Raw genomic sequence first — 20,849 nt, forward strand, 5'->3', positions numbered from 1 at the left:
TTTCAAAACAATAAAATGATTGCCTCCTAGAAGAGAGAGTACAGGAAAAACTGGAAAAGTAAAATGAAGAAAAATCGAAATTAGCCCAACACATTATTTTTGTAGTCCCTCTATGCAGAGGGAATTCAGCGTTTCTGGCTAGCCAGCCCACCCTTGGGGCAGGAGCAAGGGAGCGAGGCATCGTAGGGCAGTGGCCTAATCACAGGAGGCAGGTCAGCTGATGCCAGGCCACGCAGGAGTCCCGCGCCCCTGGATGCTCATCGCCACACCCCTGCATTATCATGTTCCCTAGCCTTTTATCATCTCTTTGCCCCTAGCCTTTCCTCATCTATGCTGGTTCAAATCCTGCTCGCGCTGAAGGGTACTGATCTCCAAAAGGCCCGTCGCTCCTCCTCTCGCTTCCCCAGCTTTTGTCTTGACATTGATTGGCAAGGCATGGTTGTGTGAAGTTGGGCAAATCACCGACCTCTCTAGCCTGTTTCCTCCTCTGAGGAACGTCTGAGGCTGAGCAGCAGTGAATCTAAGTCCCTATGATTTGATGTTTATGACCCTGTAAAGCCCAAGGGGCGAGAGATCAGACGCTTCTGCACGTCTCGGATGGAGCTGCGTCCCGGGATGTCCACCCGATTGGGGTGGCCTGACGCATCACTGTGCAAATATGTTCGCAGGGGGGCTACCTGAGTCCCCACAGCTCTCCCGGGCGCCCCGAGTGGACCTAGCTTCCCCGGGGCTGAAGGATCCCGGGTCCTTCCGGGTTTCTGTGTCGAATCTGCCGGCGGCGACCCGGCGCCGCGTCTCCGTGTGGAAAGTGCGCCTGCGCGCGCGCCGCGGCGTTTACGCGGCGGTTTCATCATGCTCCCGGCCGGGCAGCGCGCACCGCTTCCGCCGCCGCGCCCAGGCCCGCCGGCCCATGCCCTGTCCGCGTCCGGCGCTGCTTAGAGCCGCCCGCGCCGCTCTGCTGCTGTCGCTGCCGCCCCGGCTCCCGGCGCGACCTCCGCCTCCGCCCCCGACCCCGCCCCGCCGGCGCCTCGGCACGCGCGCCCCCGGCCCGACCTCGTTCCCCGCGGCCGCCTCCCGGAGCAGCATGGACGGCGCCGGGGATGAGGAGGTGCTGGCACCTCTCAGGCTAGCCGTGCGCCAGCAGGTACCGGCATTCTGCGTCTTCCCCGCAGCCCCCCCCCCGCGCTCTCTCTCCTTCCCTCCTGGTTCTCTCCTCCCCGGGCATCCCTGCACCTCGCCGGTTACCCCTCTCTGGAAGCCCTAGGTTTCCTGGCATCTCCTTCGCCGCCCCCACTTTGGACCAGGTCCCCGCGTGCGTCGGCCACCTTCCCTCCTCTTGGGCGACTCCCTCGGTCCCCGTGGACATTCTGCGTCCCTCCGCCCGCGATCTGGTCCCCTTTCCCAGTCCTTGCTACTGCCCGCGCCTCCTCTCTCCGGCGGGGCTGGGATCTGTGACCCTTGGGTCCCCCTCCTGTCCTAGCTCAGTATCCTCAACTTCAGTTTTCCAATCTCGGCTGTGTTCTTTGTGCACCCCCGGTGGCGAGCTGCCTGGTCAGCTGGAGCTGCCGGTTCTGTCTTCTTACGGCTGGACTCTGTTTTTTAATCTCCAGCATGCTTCCAATAGTGTATCCTCCTTGACATCTTCCTGCATTCATTGCTTAGCCGCATGACAGGCTGAGAAGATTAAAAAAAAAAAAAAAGTGGAAACGTGGGTGTGGGGAGGTGTTGAACGGGCCCCTTTCTAAAAACGATGTGAGTTCTTCGTCCTTCACTTTCCTGTCATCTTTGCTGGGTTCCGAAAGGGCCCTTTGGAATGAGCGAGCCCTTCAGATCGTGAACCTGGGGAACTGTAAATGTTGCTGAGTTACTGGGTGAAGTCAGCCCTCCGAATGGAACATTTTGAAACTTGATTTTGCCAGAGGGAGGGAGGTTTCATGCGCTGGAGGACTTGGCGATTTGTACAGGCCTGCTTTTCCTAGGGCAGTGCATGGATATTAGAACTTAGAGAAGACAAGAAAAAGGCTATTTCAGATGGATTCTCACATCCATTCAGGTAGAGCCCAAAGCTTGGGAGCGATGACCTTGTAGTAAACAACAGACGGGTTTCTCCTGCACGAGCGGCGCCTGATGCAATAACTTGTCGTAGCTGGGGAGGGTGGAACCCTCCCTCGGAAATAATTCATTGGGGGCAGATCTGCTACAAATTCAGCAAATCCTTCCACTTGGCGATCTCTACTTCTTGCTAGTATGAGCCTGACTCAGTCAGTAGTGTTTTATTCTGCAATTTCACCATGGGCTTAATTTTTTCTCCTTTATTATTGGTATCAGAATGCTTATTTTCCATCTCCCTACACCCACTCCCCTCAAATCATATTAGGTGTGGTTCCTTTGTCGTTCCTGTAACTCAATTTTTGTTTCATATCCTTCACTGTAGAAGGGAGAATGCATCCAAATTTAAAAAGACACGTTCCCAAACCCCTCCCTCTGCCACGTTAGCCTGGAACTGCAGTGCAAATTATCTGTCTGCAGGAGTCTGTGGAAGCAGTTAAGTGCATTTTGATCGGTTCCCATGCCATTACTGTATTGCATATTGTGTATGCTGGCTTGGTTCATTTTTTTTTTGTTTGTTTAAGATATTTTTTGAATATGTAAGTTAGTTTGTGTAAGTTAGGTTAGATTCTTTATCTAGTTTTCCAGGACCACACATATGAGTTAACTACCTGAAACTTTGAATCACACTGATTCCAGTGTCAGTTGGAAGGGGATTTAAGGATCATCTACTCACCACCCTTTCCTCCCCTTTTTTTTTTTTGCTTATGAGGAAATGAGGCACACATCACATATCTATATTTTATATTGTGAAGTTTGTGCAATTGGAGACAACCTTGGGGATTTTAAGGTGCTTAACAACGAGTTGTGTTAGTGGGATGTGTTTCATATAATTACATGTTTCATATAAACTTGCAAATCTGGTAGGCCAGTGGTCGGCAAACTGCGGCTCGCGAGCCACATGCGGCTCATGAGCTGCGGTTTGCCGCTCTGTTGACTAATGAGTGTGCCGACCACTGTACTAGGCTATGTGGATGCTGTTGCTTTTTGGAGGTTAGGTTTGTTAGACGGAAATGCATGTTCCTGTGGCATATTCTTAGTTGCTTATTGGAGAATTAGTTATGGAACTCCTAAGAGGATTTCAGAACACCAAGAAAAATGCATTTTTTAAAATATATTTTATTGATTTTTTACAGAGAGGAATAGAGAGTTAGAAACAGATGAGAAACATCGATCAGCTGCCTCTTGCACATCCCCTACTGGGGATGTGCCCACAACCAAGATACATGCCCTTGACTGGAATCGAACCTGGGGCCCTTCCGTCCACAGGCCGACGCTCTATCCACTGAGCCAAACCGGTCAGGGCCATTTTTTTTTTTTTTTTTTTTTTTTTTTATGAAAGGTGCCCTAGGACAGTGGTCGGCAAACTGCGGCTCGCGAGCCACATGCGGCTCTTTGGCCCCTTGAGTGTGGCTCTTCCACAAAATACCAAGGCCTGGATGCGTCTATTTTGAAGAAGTGGCGTTAGAAGAAGTTTAAGTTTAAAAAATTCGGCTCTCAAAAGAAATTTCAGTCGTTGTACTGTTGATATTTGGCTCTGTTGACTGATGAGTTTGCCGACCACTGCTCTAGTCTTTATTTTGCCAAATAAGGACATTAAGAAAACTAATACAGTCACCAAATTGCCATCTGAATTTTGCTTTCATTTCATAAAAGAAAGGGTATTTTAATACAAAAAAGACAAGACATAGCTCATGGTTTATATTTAGTAGGTTTAACTTCGAAAAATATCTAATACTTTTTTTTTTTTTTTTTTTACACCCTGTGTTATGAAAACTCTGTCCTGGAGTGTCTTGTTTGGGATCGGAGTAGATGTGTGAATAACATTACTTGAGTCTCAGTGTTTCCTATTTTTCTTTTACTGTAATTGGGAAGACAGCTAAAATCCAGATCTTAGCAGCAGTAAGAAGACTTAGGAGGAAGAGCCCCCAGCCTTTCTCTGCTTTGATTTTCTGAACTAACTGTGCCCATTAAAGCTCTTGCTTGAGCCGCAGAGGGCACATGAAAAGTTTATGACATCGTTGTCAATAGCTGGAGAACATTTGGAAATCTGAGACAAACTCATTAATCTTAACAAGAACCCTCATGTGTAAAACCAAACACCTTACAAAGGGGAGGTTTTTGTTGTTGTTTCTTGGCCAGCCGAATATGCATCATGATATATAGATCCTGTGGAATGATTTCTCATCTAATAACTACTTTGCTTTATAATCACAGGCTGTTATTTCACATAGATGTCTTTAGGTAAGAATTTACCCAGGAACTAAGCTTTTACTTGATGTTTCTTAAGGGTAATGTAGATGACGTTTCACATCAGTTTCATTCAACAACACACACACACACACACACACACAGTTGGGTTGTGAAGACAAGAGAAGAAAAATAATGAGAAATTAGGAATCCTTAAGTACTTTCATCCATGTTTAGATCACATCCAATTCTTTTGTTTTCGGGGTTGGATCATTATAAATCATGATTTTAAAAGTGATTCAGGGAAATTAATTTTAAATACTTCCTGCCTTTACCTTCACTTGTGGTGGTCCTTTGCATGTGCCCCCTCTTCAACCATGAAGCTCCAAAAGAAAAAGTAGGTGGAATGTGTGGGAGCGGCAGTACTTGACACAGAGTGGGAGACCCTCAAAAGAACTGCTTGCCTGCATCTTTACCAAGTTCAAGACATTCAATGAGAATTACTACTTCCTGACCTCTTTTCAGAACAAAGGTCCTCACACGTTCTTATCCCCATCCAAAAGCACTGTTAGTGAGCATGTATAAGGCAGCTGCTCTGACAAGTAGAGGAAGGAAAAAGGACACTAAATAAAGAGTAAATTAATAATATTTGCTGAATTTTAAGTGCTTGGCACTGTGCTAGGTTTAGGTTGTGATATCAGTCAACAAATATTTTTTTAAGATATATTTTATTGATTTTTTTTTTTTTACAGAGAGGAAGGAGAGGGATAGAGAGTCAGAAACATCGATGAGAGAGACATACATCAGCTGCCTCCTGCACACCCCCTCTACTGGGGATGTGCCCATAACCAAGGTACATGCCCTTGACCGGAATCGAACCTGAGACCCTTCAGTCTGCAAGCCGACCCTCTATCCACTGAGCCAAACCGGTTAGGGCAACAAATATTTTGAGTGCCAGAATTGACGTGCCAAAATTCCTCTCTTAAGACAGGGACAAAATACATGCACGTAAATAAGCCACTGCATTGATAGGGTGACTTCAGATATTGTAAGTGTAATGAAGAAGCTGAAATAACGTGAGAAGGTGGCTAGAGAGGTCAGGATGGAGCTAGTTCAACGGCTCTGAACTTTGGGACCCAGTGCCGCCTTTTACACCACATACTTTGGAATTCCGTTACTATCCTGCAGTGCGAAGACAGTCATTTTTTGTAGGTAGAGAAGAGAGATTCAAGGAGAGAGTGGTCTATTTTTTGGTTCTTCTGTGTTCTCTATACTAATTTGCTATTTCCTTCTTTTTATCAATACCTTTCTCTCCTCCCTCTCCACCTGTTTCCTCCCCCCCCCCCCCAAAAAAAAACAAACCAGTAGTAATAACCACTTTAAACCCTGTGTACTTGTTTGTATATTCTGCTGGGTAATAAATGCTGAGGGCAAACACTTTCAGTTATTTGTAATGACCTCTCGTATACTAGACATTTGAATGGCCTTATTCTTATACAGATACTTTTTAAAAACGTGCTCAAAAACACATTCCTAACTTTTCTTGACTTTTGAAACCAATCCTGAATGTAAATTCTCTCTGTTGGCTAGGGAGATCTTGTTCGAAAACTGAAAGAAGATAAAGCACCCCAAGTCGATGTGGACAAAGCGGTAGCTGAGCTCAAAGCCCGGAAGAGGGTTCTGGAAGCAAAGGTGAGCCATGAGACTCTAAAACAGGAATGTAAGTAGGTATAGGATTGTTCATCTTTATTTAATCTCTGGGGGTAGGAAAGACCTAGAAAAGTTTCATAGCAAGTCCCATTTGCTTTCTCTCTATTGACCCGATGCCTTCCTCTCCTCCTCTACCCCGCCTCATTTTCTCAGGGGGCAACTCAAAATCTCACCTTCTCTTTGAAGCCCTCTGACCCCTGACCTACCCCTTTGCCCATATCCTAGACCTAGACTCAACATGCCCAGTGAATTTCCCTGGAAGGCATAGTGCTTCTCCTCCTTACGGGATCTCCCATGCCTGGGAAGAATGGCTTTGTGTTGATATTTCTGTTGTTTCTTTTAAGGAAAGGGTCTCTCCATCTGATACCTGCTCCCAAATCTTTCAAACGATAAATCTCCCATCACCAAACAGAAGTAGTGTGGCGTTGGAAGTCACTATTTTGCTACTGTGATCCACTACAAATTTAGATATTATTGATCAGTATCTGCTCCTAAGTAAGCCTAGTCTTGTAATCTTGGAAATGATCACATATTTTCCTAAATAATTAAGTAAAGATATCTTTTCTGTAACTCAAAGGGGGGGAAACGCCAAGGTTTCTTATTTTTTAAGGGTATCAAAATCTTGTCTGATACATTTTATATTGAATTTTGCTGGGGAGTAAACGAAATTCACATGTGTAAATTCATATTACTACGCATCCCTCTGTCTAATCACGTTTTCCATTAAAAATCCCTGTAGGAGCTGGCATTACAGCCCAAAGATGACATTGTAGACAGAGCAAAAATGGAAGATACCCTGAAGAGGAGGTTTTTCTACGATCAAGCTTTTGCTATTTATGGAGGTAGGGGATTAGTGATAGAAAGAACAGGTGTGCTGTTCGTGGCTTTAATATTGTTCTTAAATAAAAACTGGCTTGCCAGTTGACACCTACTTGTCTGAGGTCACCTAAAGCAAAGGATAGATATTTTGCTTTTGTTTGTTTAGCGTCAACCATTTGATGTAAAATCTGTTTTTATTTCCCTCTGCCCTATTTACTCTTGAAGACTTGATTCAAGTTTGGCTAAACAGATCTCTAAATGTTTAACTTCGTGAGGATTATATAGTGGCTCAAATTCCCAAGAATAAATTAGAGAATTGGGTGCTAAAATTATTACTATCAGTTGAAACAAGAACTTATTGTCTAATTTCTATGGCAGAAAACTGTAATTTTTTTTCATTCTGTTCTTGTATGTGGACGAATTTCTTTCGCTTTCAGTTTTTTTTGCTAATTCTACTTGAAATTCTTAATATGGAAAAAGTAAACGAGTAGGAGCTTTTTAATTTTACCTCTGTCAGCTAGTGGAGGGAAGGCTCTTGGTACTGAGGGATTCGAATGTTGACTTGAACACCTTTCTAGGGAGTATGTGAAGTCTTACCTTATCCATGTCCCATGTCTCCTTGCCTTCATTTGTTCAGAATGGCAGGGTCAAGTACATGTTTCCCTTGTTGACTTTTTACAGGTGTTAGTGGCCTGTACGACTTTGGGCCAGTTGGCTGTGCTTTGAAGAACAACATTATTCAGACCTGGAGGCAGCACTTTATCCAAGAGGAACAGATCCTAGAAATTGACTGCACCATGCTCACTCCTGAGCCAGTTTTAAAGTAAGATTTATAGTTTGAGGGCTGAAATTCTTTAATATGCACATTTAAGAACTTTTTCTGATTATAAAAAGCTACCCATGTTCATTATAAAAATCTAGGGGAAAAACCCCAGAAAATATTCACCTACTATTCACAGATAGTCATGTTAAGGTCATTATAGTTATCCTTCCGGTCTCTTTTCTCTAAGTCTCTATATGTGTATCCATGTTGGTAGCACACTGCTGTTTTTACGTAACATAGGTGAACATGGACTTCTGTCATCAGTTTTCTAAAGCATTTTTAATAACAGCATAGTATCCTGTTTTATGGGTATGCCATGCTTTATTTAGCTAGTCCATATTGTAGGCAATTAAGTAGTTTCTAATTTTTTACTGCATTAAACATGCCGATAGATGAATTTTTGTATATATCCCTGATTATTTCCTTAGTATAAATTCTTAGAAATTCTGGGCAAAGGTGTAAATACATTTTTATTATTTATTTATTTATTTATTTATTTATTTTTTGTAAATACATTTTTAATCAAAAACTACTATTTGTATTGAAGTTTCAATGCAGACATTTAGATTATTCCTACCAATATTGTTGAAAGCAGAGCAGGATGTTTTGAATGTAAAACTGAAAGAGGAATTCTTACCATTTTATATATCACTTCATTTAATGTTCCCTGGTAAAGAGTTATTTTTGGCCATTTGCATCCCTTAGTCTTTCTCTTTTTATTTTTTTAATTTATCTTTATTGTTGAAAGATTACAGATGTCCCCTTTTTTTCCCCCGTTGACACCCCTCCTCCCCACTTCCGACCTCTGCTTTCTCTTAATAATTTCAGCCAGTTAAGACTAGATGATGGATCTAAAAGATCAGGAGAACCTGTTCTTGAGCTACTTGCTCCACTAATGGGAACTGTGTAGAGATAATACCCTGTCCATGCAGGTTTCAGGGGCAGAGAACCAAGGCTCATTATCTATAACTAGAGATCCAGTGCATAAAATTCGTGCACTGGTAGGGTCCCTAGTGGCTGCCTGTTGCTGGCCAGGTACTCCCTCCCTTCCCCTGGCCGGTCCCGCCCCCTGGTCAAACTCCCAAATGAACTCCAGGTTGAGGGGACAATTTGCATACTACGCTTTTATTATATAGGATGAGATAAGAGTTCTTGGCTAGCCACGTTTGGCCTTTGCTTGTATTACTACTAATAATAGGATAGGTGTGGGTTAATTGATTCTGCAAAGTAGCACAGACTTTCTGACAACTTGTGAAAAAGTGTAATCTAGGTGATGTCTTTTTTCCTACCGGAAGGAAGAATTTTCTCTGGCATACATTATCATCTACCGTGGATGTATCACTATAGATGTGGGAGTTTCCATCTTTCAGATTCATAGATACAGACTATGGATAAACATATAGAAGGGGGATTGTCTTATAAGGTAAAAGCTATGTGTTAATTTGTATGAAAATGACAAATTGGCTTGGCATTGTTACTTTAGGACTTCTGGCCATGTAGACAAATTTGCGGACTTCATGGTGAAAGATGTAAAAAATGGAGAGTGTTTTCGTGCTGACCATCTATTAAAAGGTATGGTTCTTCATCTCAAGTAGGATTGATCAAAACAAAGGGTTTAGGTGAAACCTTTCTCAATGTTTTTCTATTAAAATTTTGGGGGTGCATAATATACAAAGGCTAAAGTACACGGATCTTAAGTATACAGATAAAATCCCTTACTTTAAAAAAATGTATACTGATAATTAGAAATTCTGTAAGTCAGCAAAAGGGTCAAGCCAGTATCATGACTCCCTGTTAAATCAACCAAGGGATTCATATCAATTAGGACCATTATCCTTGGATACATTCTTTTTACCTATCCAGCATTGAAACTCAGAAATACACTGTCCCCAAAAAAAGAAGAAAAAAATACACTGTCCCGAAAAAAAGAAGAAAAAAAAATACACTGTCCCCTTTCCCCATTGATTGAAATTGACATGTACCAACATGTGTTATAGCTCATTTACAGAAATTGATGTCTGATAAGAAGTGTTCTGCTGAGAAGAAATCAGAGATGGAAAGTGTCTTGGCTCAGGTGAGTTCTTGAGAGGCGCTATCACAGCACCTCAGGTAGGTGCTATCTTCCTCCCGGCATTTGATGACTATTGAATTCCACATGGTGCTGACCCTGGCCGAGGTGGTAAACAAGCCAAGTTTACCGCTGTCTCTCATAGCATCCCCAATTATATTTTTATTTTCTTCTCTCTACCTTTTGTGGCTAACCCTTTATTTTAGCCAAAACCAGCAAGTTTGTTTGAATAGGCATAAAATTTGTTCTCTCTCTTTGAAACCCGTTTTCTGGGTTTAATAGAAAAAAACCAGAGGAGGGCTGAATGATGAACAGTGTTCAGTGTAGATGTGGAGATTTGGGGGTAGGTATCTTTGTGAGAACTCTCTTGATCTGCTTCTGGTTGCCCTGTTATATAATTCTTAGGATCTGATGGGTCGGCCTCCAGTACAGTTTTAAAATTTCTATTTAAACTAACTGATTTTAGGGGAGACAGAAGAGACTATAGAGGTAATCTATTCTGACTTTTCCCAAGTGGGGGAATACCTTCCATAGCAGAAGTAGTTCTTACCCTTTGTGTGGGTCACTTGAGAACATAACCCTTTCCTTTTTTCTCATGAGAGTTTACTGGGTATTTTCCCACTGTTGCTCTGTTTTGTAACAAGCTAATTTTTCTCTGTGCTATCTAGCTTTCCAACATTAGCTGTGAAATTTTCTCCTTCATTTAAATTGAAAATCTTCTTAATCTGGCCATTTATTTTAGGTCCTCATGAAGTATATCTTATTCCTTGCTTGAAGCTCATTGTCAGTTCTTGTATTCTGACATTGTTATAGCTACACATTTATTTCTTATTTCCTTTTTTCCCCTCAAAGGCATGAACTTTATTATTCTTATTATTATTAGGAAAAAGATATGAAAAGCATGTCTAATTACCCCTAAAATACTGTTTCCTACTCTGAATGCTAGAGTTACTAAAGTTTTGTGTGTACGTCTTTGATCATAACAGTTTCATTTATCTCCAAGTAACTTAACAGAAGCAGGAAGTAATTAGTTGATTTGTTAAGTCATATTTTATAGTTTGAGCACTGACTTCCTGTTTCTTCCCAGATCCACGTTCTAGGAGAGCAGTCTGCTTTCTGATTTGTCATGTCAGATATATATACAGCTGCCAGTGTAATTTTCAGTGAGAAGTTGGGGACCCGCGGGAAGGGGCCGAGTCCTTACATATGGCCCCGTGGATGCCTGGCTGAAGGCCCATCCTTTGCCTGAGCACATCTTAGTGCCTCTGACTCCTTTTCAGCTTTGCAAAGCATGACGGTTTCTTTAAAAGGCACTGGCTTACCGTTGGTGGTAGGAAGAGCTCTCTTCCTGTTACGTGGATTCAGCAACCAGATTTAATTCTCTTATTTATCCTCTGTCCATTTTTGCTGACCCAAAAAAATGAACCTCACTGGTGAATGTTGAGTTTTAGATCCTTCCCAGAAAGATACTTCATTTTGCTGTTGGTAAATGAAATCTGTGTAAACTGGTTATGCTTTTATGTGGGTATCTGGAGGTTATTTTGGATGAGTTTTCACGGTGGATGGGGTTTAATATATAATACTTTATCTTATGCCTTGGTTTTTCCTCAGTCTTTTATACTAATTTTTTTTTTTTTTTTGCATGTTCTTTAGCTTGATAACTATGGACAGCAAGAGCTTGGGGATCTTTTTGTGAACTATAATGTAAAATCCCCCATTACTGGAAATGATCTCTCCCCTCCAGTAGCTTTTAACTTAATGTTCAAAACCTACATTGGTCCTGGAGGAAACATGCCTGGGTATGTATCATTTATTGTTCATGTGTCAAAGTTATTAACATTGCTTGTCATAAAAGGTAAATATCAATATAAGCCATGAGGGGGAAATGATGAAAAGTGATATATGAAAAGTGCAGGCAAATATATTAAGGAAAAATTATGACAGAAAAATTTGATTTCTTCTAGTTCTTTAGTATATATGTTGATTTTTTTGGCCTAGAAATAAACATAAAAGGTATGATCATCATACCTTCTAGTTACACTGCAGAGTACAGGAAAGACAGTTGAAGAATGATTTGAAAGTCATTGAACTTATTGCTGAAGGAGATGAGAAACCATTCAGTCCAGATCAGCACTGTCCAGCAGACCGCCTGCAGTGATGGGAATGTTTGTAATCTGTGCTGTCCAGTATGGTGGTCATGTGGGACTGATGGGCACTTAATTGGGCTAGTGCTTCTGAGGAAAGAAATTTTAAGATTCATTCAATTTTAATTAATGTGAATTTTAATAGATATGACTAGTGGCCTAATACATCGGACAGCACAAGTTTAGCTTTGATTTGAAAGACTTGATTTTCACAGAGCAGAGAAAACCTGGACCATTTATAGTATGACCCAGAGATGGACTCTGTATTTTCAGATTCCTTGTCCATTTCCATTTCATAGCTCCAGATATTTTCCTTATGGTCTCATTTTATTATATTTCATTTACTTATTTATCTAATGGTCTCATTTTAAAGGGCAAGAGAAGGGTAGGTTTTTGCAAGATGAAGTTAAATAGATCATGTTTTCTAGAGTAGAAACTAAAGAGTAATAAAAATTAATTGAGACAGAATGTTACTAGAATTACTTTACTGAGACACAGGGTTGACTTGGGATATTTGTGGAAAGAGGCCAGAGGTAAGCCTTTCATTTTGGCAATCCATACACAGAGTCATAAAACGGGCCATATCCTCTGATCTGCCGTCCCACTCCTAGGAATTTATCTAAGAAAGCAACTCAAAAGAAAAGGAAGTGATACTTGTCAAAGGTGTATAAATTAAAAGTACCACTAACCTACTTATCCTATAATTTGAGGATGGTGAAATAAATGACACCAAGTAGAACATTTCGGTAGAATACTCTGTAGCTGTTGACTATGAGAAGTTTTCAGTTATTCAGAAACTGAAGAAGTATAAAATAAATGAAAGAATACATATTTTTTTACATCCTACTTAAAAACATGCACATAACTGAGCTGTACTTCTGTTTGGGTGAAATGTGGAAAGGAGGACAAAAATCAAAAGCGCTGGGTGTGTGGGAGATGAGGGTAGAATTTTATTGTTTTTGTCTGCATTGTCAAGTTGTTTCCATAAAATATGTATTGTGAAGTAGGCTGTTGAGAATGCTCTCTTAGTTGTTTTGCACAGAATATTCTCCGTGAAATTCAGAAGAGGGACAGGGGATATTTGCTTGTCTCTATCTTTAGCATATGGAGAAATATTAGACGCCTCTGGCTGGAAACCTAAAGTACCACAAAGAAGAACATGACATGAGAAACCTCGAAAGTTTCCTGGCTCAGTGTGATGCTGTGATGAGTGAGCTGTAGTGTGGAAGGGTAGCCCACATGGACTTATTTTTCGTCCCATGGTTATGCTCTAATATGTGGGTATACGGAGGCTTGGGTCTGATTTTCAGAAGGATCTGAAATTGTCATCTGTCTCCATGAAAATGATCAGTCAGGAAGAATAGCAGATGTTTTAGGGACACTATGAGAGAGGTGGTATTTGATTCACTGGAGTAGTTAAATAAAATGGCATTTCTAGCAGTAGTATTGCCATACCAGCTACCTAATACATTCTCTCATACTTAACGGTAACGTTTGCTACCGAGGGAAAGATCTATTTCTAAAACTTTGTTTTAGGGTTCACACAGCTTTGAGTGCAAATAGTATAGTGAGGACTTTTAGGATTTGCATCTAGAATTTCAGATTTGTTGGAAAACTTAATTTCTTTATAACCGACTGATTGATTTAAACGTACAGGTACTTGAGACCAGAAACTGCACAGGGGATTTTCCTGAATTTCAAACGACTTTTGGAATTCAACCAAGGAAAGTTGCCGTTTGCTGCTGCCCAGATTGGAAACTCGTTTAGAAATGAGATCTCCCCTCGGTCTGGACTGATCAGAGTCAGGTACTGCCCACATTGTTCTTCTGGTGGACTTAGTGAGTGACCTTGGCATTGCACTGGACATGAAAACTTGCTATTCTGCTCCATTCTTTCATGATGATGGAATTATTTTTATGCTACAAAAAAGCATGTTTTATATTTGTATCTCCAGATGTAAACTCTGGGATGACTGGCAGCTCTGAGTAACGAAAGTGAACTTGAAGGGAAAGGCAGGGAGGGTGAAGAGCTTAAGTCTCTGCCCTGCTCCAAAATGACCTTTTCCCCTCGTTCATCATGTGCTTGTGATTTTTTAAAAAGATAAAAAAAATTTTTTTTTTAAATTGATTTCAGAGAGAGGAAGCAAGTGGGAGAAAGGGATAGAAACATCAGTGATGAGAGAGAATCATTGATTGGCTGCCTCCTGCACACCCCCTACTGGGGATTGAGCCCGAAACCCGGGCATGTAACCTGAGCAGGAATTGAACCGTGACCTCCTGGTTCATGGGTCAATGCTCAACTACTGAGCCACACTGGCCGGGACAAGCCCCACGTGGTTTGAGGATGGCAAGATGTTGATTATCTAACCCAAGGCATTTTCTGGCGGTGGTGATGCAAATAAGAGTAGGGTGAGGTGGGGCTGGGGTGATGGTTATGACAGGAAGATCATTCCAGAACAGCATTGCGGGGTTAGGAGTGTTTCAGTAACCAGCTGGTGTTCTTCCAAGTTGACTACTATCTGCTCTTGTTTAGACATCCACTGGGCTCTATTCTAATGACCTCCCTTTGTCAGATGTGTCCAGGAATGTGTGGGAAGGCGTGCGGGCACTATTTAGTTACATTTTCTTTGGGAAACTTAGTATGACTTATCTGTTTATGACTTAAGCCTTTTGTGATTTTTATGTATTTTCTCACTGATGTCATCTCTTAGGGCTGTGGTCGGCAAACCGCGGCTCGCGAGCCACATGCGGCTCTTTGGCCCCTTGAGTGTGGGTCTTCCACAAAATACCACGGCCTGGGCGAGTCTATTTTGAAGAAGTGGCGTTAGAAGAAGTTTAAGTTTAAAAAATGTGGCTCTCCAAAGAAATTTCAATCGTTGTACTGTTGATATTTGGCTCTGTTGACTAATGAGTTTGCCGACCACTGTCTTAGGGCAATAAATTCCGTCTAAAAAACAGGATATGTAAGTAAACCCAACTTTCTTAGGCTCTCTGCAGTCCCACTGCCCCACCCATTTCCGCTCTTCTTTTCTTCCTTGCTGTAATTACAGACTTCAGTCACAGCATATCCCAGCCACACACTCTACATCAAAGCATCCCAGCCATCTGCCTAATCTCATTAGTCCCCCTGACTCCCTCTGAGGAAATGCGCCTGTGTTCTGACCACACTTACCTTCAGGCCTATAAGCCCTTAGCCTTAGAATGTAGAAAGGGGAGACTTCCAGGAGGAAAGAGCCTGCACAGAGTAACAGTGACTCCAGTTTGGACCTGTATGTATTTTCGTTTCCATGGCCCCAGGTACGTTCTCTGAACTCAAAGACAGGAGGCAGCTGGTAAAATCAGCGTTAGTGTTGATTTCCGCCTCCCGTCTGTGAGTGGGATGATTTGACAGCACAGATGCAAAGACGTTGGCAGCAGATTGTTTTGGGAATCTGGGCAAAGCCCTTATTTTGATCTGCCCTGCATTTTAGATGTTCTGTTTCTCAGCCCAGTTCTAAGCTCTGTGAGGTCAGACACTGTGCTTTTCTCTCTTATATTTCTGTGCACACAGACGATATTTCATAGTTGTTGAAAGACAATCTAGACATAGGTGCTGCATGACTAAGAGATACCATTAAATTTAAAAATTAAAGTTCTTTTGCAGTGCATTTCATGTGTTTTTAGACCTATTTAAGCAATTCTTCATTACTTCTAAAACATCTGAGATAATCATGAAAGTGCACAAGTAAATGTGTGTGTTTTAAAGAAGAAAGATTTGATTTTACTCACAAAATTATCTTAAAACACTTTTCCCTCCAGTAGTTACTAAATTGACATTCAGAGGAATCTCTCTGGAAAACCATTACTATGTGCATATTTATTTCATCATGAAGCAATTAGCTTGATGTTAGCTTGTTCAACTAAGCCTTATGTCTTCTGCTTTGAATAACACTATTTAAGAAGCTGTTATTCCAAAGAAACAAGCTGTATGGTGCCATTATCAGTCACTTACTTATTCAGAGCAATAAAAAAGAAGAAATCAAACTACTCTAAAACCATAAGAACAATTTAAATTCACTATTAATTTCCCATTATTTGAAAAGTAAATATTGGGAGCTTGTAAATATCAGACTTGCTAATGCTTTAAGGAAAACTATTTTATTTGGAAGTCAGTTCCTTATTTCACTTCTTTTTGTGTCTGTTTTTTGCTTAAATTTTCCTAATTTTAAAAACTATTGATCTGTTCTTTAAAAATTATTTTTCATTAAAAGTAATAATCTTTTGTGGTTATATCTAGTATCAAAGAAAAAACAGAAATAGATAGTACTTAAAGTGGTAAAAACAAGATTTTATTCAAGACTCTTGCAATAGGGAAAGAGAGACCTCATATAAAACAGGGCTCAATTCTGAGTACAGCATTCTCCCAATATTATCCACAGGGTATATGTCCCCAGACCCCTGGTGAATGCCTGAAACTAGATAGCACTGAACCCTATATACACTATGTACATACTTACCTATGATAAGTTTACGAATTAGTCAAAGTAAGAGATTAACAACAGCTCATATAGAACAATTATAACAATATCTATCTATCTATCTATCTATATAATAGAGGAATATGCTAATTAGCTGGGACGCTGTAATGGTCACGACCACTTAGCAGGGGACAGGAGCCTGTGGTGCCTCCTTTGGAGTTGGGGAGCTAATGACAGACTGGCTCTGGTCCTCCTCCAACAGCCCTCTCCAGCAGGCATGGGGTTGCTGAGACCCAGGCCGGGCCTCCGGTCACAGATCCACAGCTTCAGAGACCAACTCTACCAGGCTGCCTGGAGCCCATGTGGCTGGGCCGCAGGGTGCCTGAACCCGGTGCCCGTTCAAGACGTGAAACAGAGGAGGTGCGGGAGGAAATCCAGAGAACGGGATGTGGGGGTTCAAGACTCACTTCCTTTGGACTTTGTCCTTCTTGGCCTTGGTCCTTTTCTTTCGGGCCTGGAGCGCAAGCACTGCAGGAGAGAGGGATGGATGAAGGGCGAATGTGGAAGAAAGGAGGTGACCCAGGTGAGGGTGGAGACCCAGCAGCTGCAAGAGACCCTGCTACAGGGCCGCCTCAGGGGCGGCTGCCGGGCAAGCACCACGGCTGGCTAGGAGGTGGGCGGCCCAAGAACACCATGCGGCGCTGAGGCGGGGTGTACCAGAGGGGGCTTGGGCCTGGGCAGGGAGCCAGCGGGCGGGGATCTGCCTCGCCCACGGAGAGCAAGGTTCTGCAGTGGCCCCAAGATCCAGGTCGGCCTGGCAGGGAACAAGGTGGAAGGACGCTGGGCGGAGGGGCGCGGACCCGCAGCCCTGAGGCAGGGGTTCAGGGGCGGTGCACTGCTGGGTACCCAACTGCTGCAGTTCGCAGAAGCTCCCGGCACTAACGGGGCCTCACCCCAGCAGCCTACGCACTTGACAGGCAGCGACTCCTGCTCCCGCCTTGGCCCAAAAGCAAGCCCGTGCCCACCTTGTCCCACAGCAGCACACGCCTGCGTGGTGAGTGCGAAGCCTACCACCTGCTCCGGAGAAGGGGCGGGCAGTAAAGAATGGGGGCAGGGGAGAGGAAAGAATGTGGAGCGTCTGCGATGAAGAGGTGCTTGAGAATGAGGCTCGGAAGCCTGACGGGGAGGTTTGTTCTGTTTGCCCCGCGGCTGCCCCTTAGGAAGGGCAGAGAGCATGGCTCCGAGGCTCCCTGCACGCTGAGTCAAGTTCCACAGCCAACTGGAATTGGCCTCAGTTTCCTGGTCTGTACAATTGGTTAAGCGTGTCCCAGTGCCTTCGCTGACCTTTGAGGGCCAATTGAGATACTATATAAAGAAAATGAGGGCTTCCTCCCGCCAGGAGTCCTCGTGGGAGTGACGTCGTCTTTAAACCCTGCGTGGCAATCCCTGACACACCGCCGTGATGCCCAGGGAAGACAGGGTGACCTGGAAGTCCAACTACTTCCTTAAGATCATCCAACTTCTGGATGATTATCCAAAACGCTTCCTTGTGGGAGCAGACAATGTGGGCCCCAAGGAGATCCGCATGTCCCTCCGCCGGGAGGCTGTGGTGCTGATGGGCAAGAACACCATGATGCGCGAGGCCATCCGAGGACATACGGAAAACAACCCAGCACTGGAGAAACTGCTGCCTCATATCCGGGGGAATGTGGGCTTTGTGTTCACCAAGGAGGACCTCACTGAGGTCAGGGACATGCTACTGGCCAATAAGGTGCCAGCTGCTGCCTGTGCTGGTGCCTTTGCCCCGTGTGAAGTCACTGTGCCAGCCCAGAACACTGGTCTGGGGCCAGAGAAGACCTCCTCCTTCCAGGCTTTAGGCATCACCACTAAAATCTCCAGGGGCACCACTGAAATCCTGAGTGATGTGCTGCTGATTAAGACTGGAGACAAAGTGGGAGCCAGCGAAGCCCCAATATGCTGAACATCTCCCCCTTCTCCTTTGGGCTGATCATCCAGCAGATGTTTGACAATGGCAGCATCTACAACCCGGAAGGGCTTGACATCACAGAGGAAACTCTGCATTCCCGCTTCCTAGAGGGTGTCCGCAATGTTGCCAGTGTATGCCTTCAGATTGGTTACCCAGCTCTTGCGTCAGTGCCCCATTCTATCATAAATGGGTACAAGCGAGTTCTGGCTTTGACTGTGGAGGTCAAGGCCTTCTTGGCTGATCTATCTGCTTTTGTGGCTGCTGCCCCTGCCACCGCCGCCACCACTGCTGCTCCTGCTGCTGCTGCAGCCCCAGCCAAGGTTGAAGCAAAGGAAGAGTTGGAGGAGTCGGACAAGGATAATGGGATTTGGTCTCTTTGATTAATTACCAAAAAGCAACCAGCTCAGCCAGCTCTATTTGAGAAACAGGAAATAAAGGCTTACTTCTCTTTAAAAAAAAGAAGAAAAGAAAAGGAAATGAGGGAAGAAGTGAGAAAGAAAAGGAAGGGTGAGCAACACAAAAGGAAGATTGGAAGGAACCTGTAAACCTGTTGTCACTTAAATAGGGAATATAGTCAATAGTGTTGTGATGATGGTATGATGCCAGGTGGGTATTGAAAATATCTGGGAACACTTTGTAAAGTATATGGTTGTCTAACCACTCTTTTGTAACTAATGTAAAACCTGAAACTAATACAAAATAATATTGAATGTAAAGAAATGAAAATAGGAGTGAAATTTTTACAAACTTCAAAGTTTAAATAAAGGCTGTAAAGGAAGGAAGGGGGAGAATACAAATAGTGTTTTTCATTTTACCACTTTATTGTCTTTTCAGTACATGAAAAAGACAGTTGCCTTTATATGGTGCTTTTATACTTTTCTAGGTCATTATCTCATTTGATGTTCAGGGCAACTTAAAGACAAGATAATTCCCTTCACTATTCAAAGAAAGGAAATCTTGGTGTCTGGCCCCAATGATTCAATCGTCAAGCCCTTATTGTAAAGCAGGGTTAGTGAAATTTTCTGTGAAGGGTCATATCTATACTAATAAAAGCCTTGGGGGCGATCAGGTCAGCAGGGGAGGGCAGTTGGGGGTGATCAGGCCAGCAGGGGAGCAGTTAGGAGGCGATCAGGCTGGCAAGCAGAAGTGGTTAGGGGCAATCAGGCAGGCAGGCAGGCAGGCGAGCAGTTAGGAGCCAGTGGTCCTGGATTGTGAGAGGGATGTCTGACTGCCGGTTCAGGGATCAGGCCTAAACGGGCAGTCAGACATCCCCGAGGGGTCCCAGATTGGAGAGGGTGCAGGCCGGGATGAGGGAAACCCCCCCCATGCACAAATTTCTTGCACCGGGCCACTAGTCTATATATATAAAAGGCTAATATGCTAAGTGTCCCTCCGACTGTCCGATCGATCTCTATGACACACACTGACCACCAGGGGGCAGACGCTCAATGCAGGAGCTGCCGTGACACACACTAACCATTTACAATGAAACGGCACCATGGACCTGGCACCAACAGAGCAACACTCAGCTTCCCCGAGTGGGACACAGGCCCTGCCACCACCCAGGTGCAACAGCCCACCAAATCGTAGCCAATGCTGCCAAGATCCCATGGCACAAAATGTTGCCCACACCCAGCCCAGCCTGGAAACGGTGTCTCTGGGCACCAGGTAATGACATCACATAGCACTGCCCAGCTTCCTTTCCATAGCGACTAGCCTCCTTGGACTTTCTTCAGCTCAGGAACACTACTTGCTTTATAGCCAGGTGCAAACATTTTACACTTTAACCAAATGTCTGTGAAGTGTTTTCACATGCCTCGTCTCATTTGATCCTCACAGAAGTCCTGGAGTAGGTAGATAGGAGACTCAGTAGAATCCTATTTTATTTTCATTAGCCAGAAAATGGAGATTTACAAAGTTTAGAAACTTGACCCAACTGAAAAGAAGAAAGAAATGGTGGAACTTGAAAATGATTTCAGGTTTTCTCACTGTGCAGGTTATAGTCAAACACTGCTACAGTTAAATATTTCACCCTTTGTTCTCCCTGTGTGATCTACAATAATAATCTGCTTCGTGTTGATATTTACCGCTATGTTGCTGACAGTTACCTGAAAGAGAAGTTGGGGTGCTTCACTGGGCTGGAAAAAGTATCTAAATCAGAAAACAGTTCTAATTAAGCAAGTTTACCTATCTATATATATAAAGCTCTCGCTGGCGCCAATTGCACACATATGTTTCCATCTGTCATTGTTGATCGTGAATTTGGTTGACATTTCTATTATAGAGCAAGGGTGAATAGCCATATTAAAATATTTATTTTAATTAATTTCCTTTCAATGTGCATGAATTCGTACACTGGGCCTCTAGTACTGTAATAAAAGTTATGTGAATGTGGTTTCTCATTGAAAATACCTTATTGTACTGTCCTCACCCTTGTGATGATGTGAGATGATAGAATGTCTGTGTGACGGGATGAGGTGAGGTGAGTGACAGAGACATTGTTATGTGACATTAGGCTACTGTAAGGGTGACTTGAACACAAG

At 43.3% G+C, this 20,849-nt stretch overlaps 1 protein-coding gene and 1 pseudogene across 2 annotated transcripts in view; both read left to right on the top strand.

Moving 5' to 3' along the window:
- The first annotated feature begins 822 nt into the window (after positions 1–822).
- Positions 823–20,849, top strand: part of GARS1 (glycyl-tRNA synthetase 1) — a 45,276-nt gene continuing 25,249 nt past the window's right edge. Inside the window, exons 1-8 of the mRNA XM_080664568.1 lie at positions 823–1,144; positions 5,890–5,991; positions 6,749–6,851; positions 7,510–7,651; positions 9,135–9,223; positions 9,649–9,725; positions 11,373–11,518; positions 13,520–13,669. Of these exons, the coding sequence (XP_080520694.1) occupies positions 911–1,144; positions 5,890–5,991; positions 6,749–6,851; positions 7,510–7,651; positions 9,135–9,223; positions 9,649–9,725; positions 11,373–11,518; positions 13,520–13,669 (1,043 nt within the window). The 5' untranslated portion in view covers positions 823–910. The remainder of the gene's footprint in view (positions 1,145–5,889; positions 5,992–6,748; positions 6,852–7,509; positions 7,652–9,134; positions 9,224–9,648; positions 9,726–11,372; positions 11,519–13,519; positions 13,670–20,849) is intronic.
- On the top strand, positions 17,736–18,690 carry LOC308246383 (large ribosomal subunit protein uL10-like; annotated as a pseudogene). Its single transcript has one exon. The product of its transcript is annotated as a large ribosomal subunit protein uL10-like (transcript).

The sequence above is a fragment of the Plecotus auritus genome (assembly GCF_963455305.1).
Source record: "Plecotus auritus genome assembly, chromosome: 4".
Lineage (NCBI taxonomy): Eukaryota > Metazoa > Chordata > Mammalia > Chiroptera > Vespertilionidae > Plecotus > Plecotus auritus.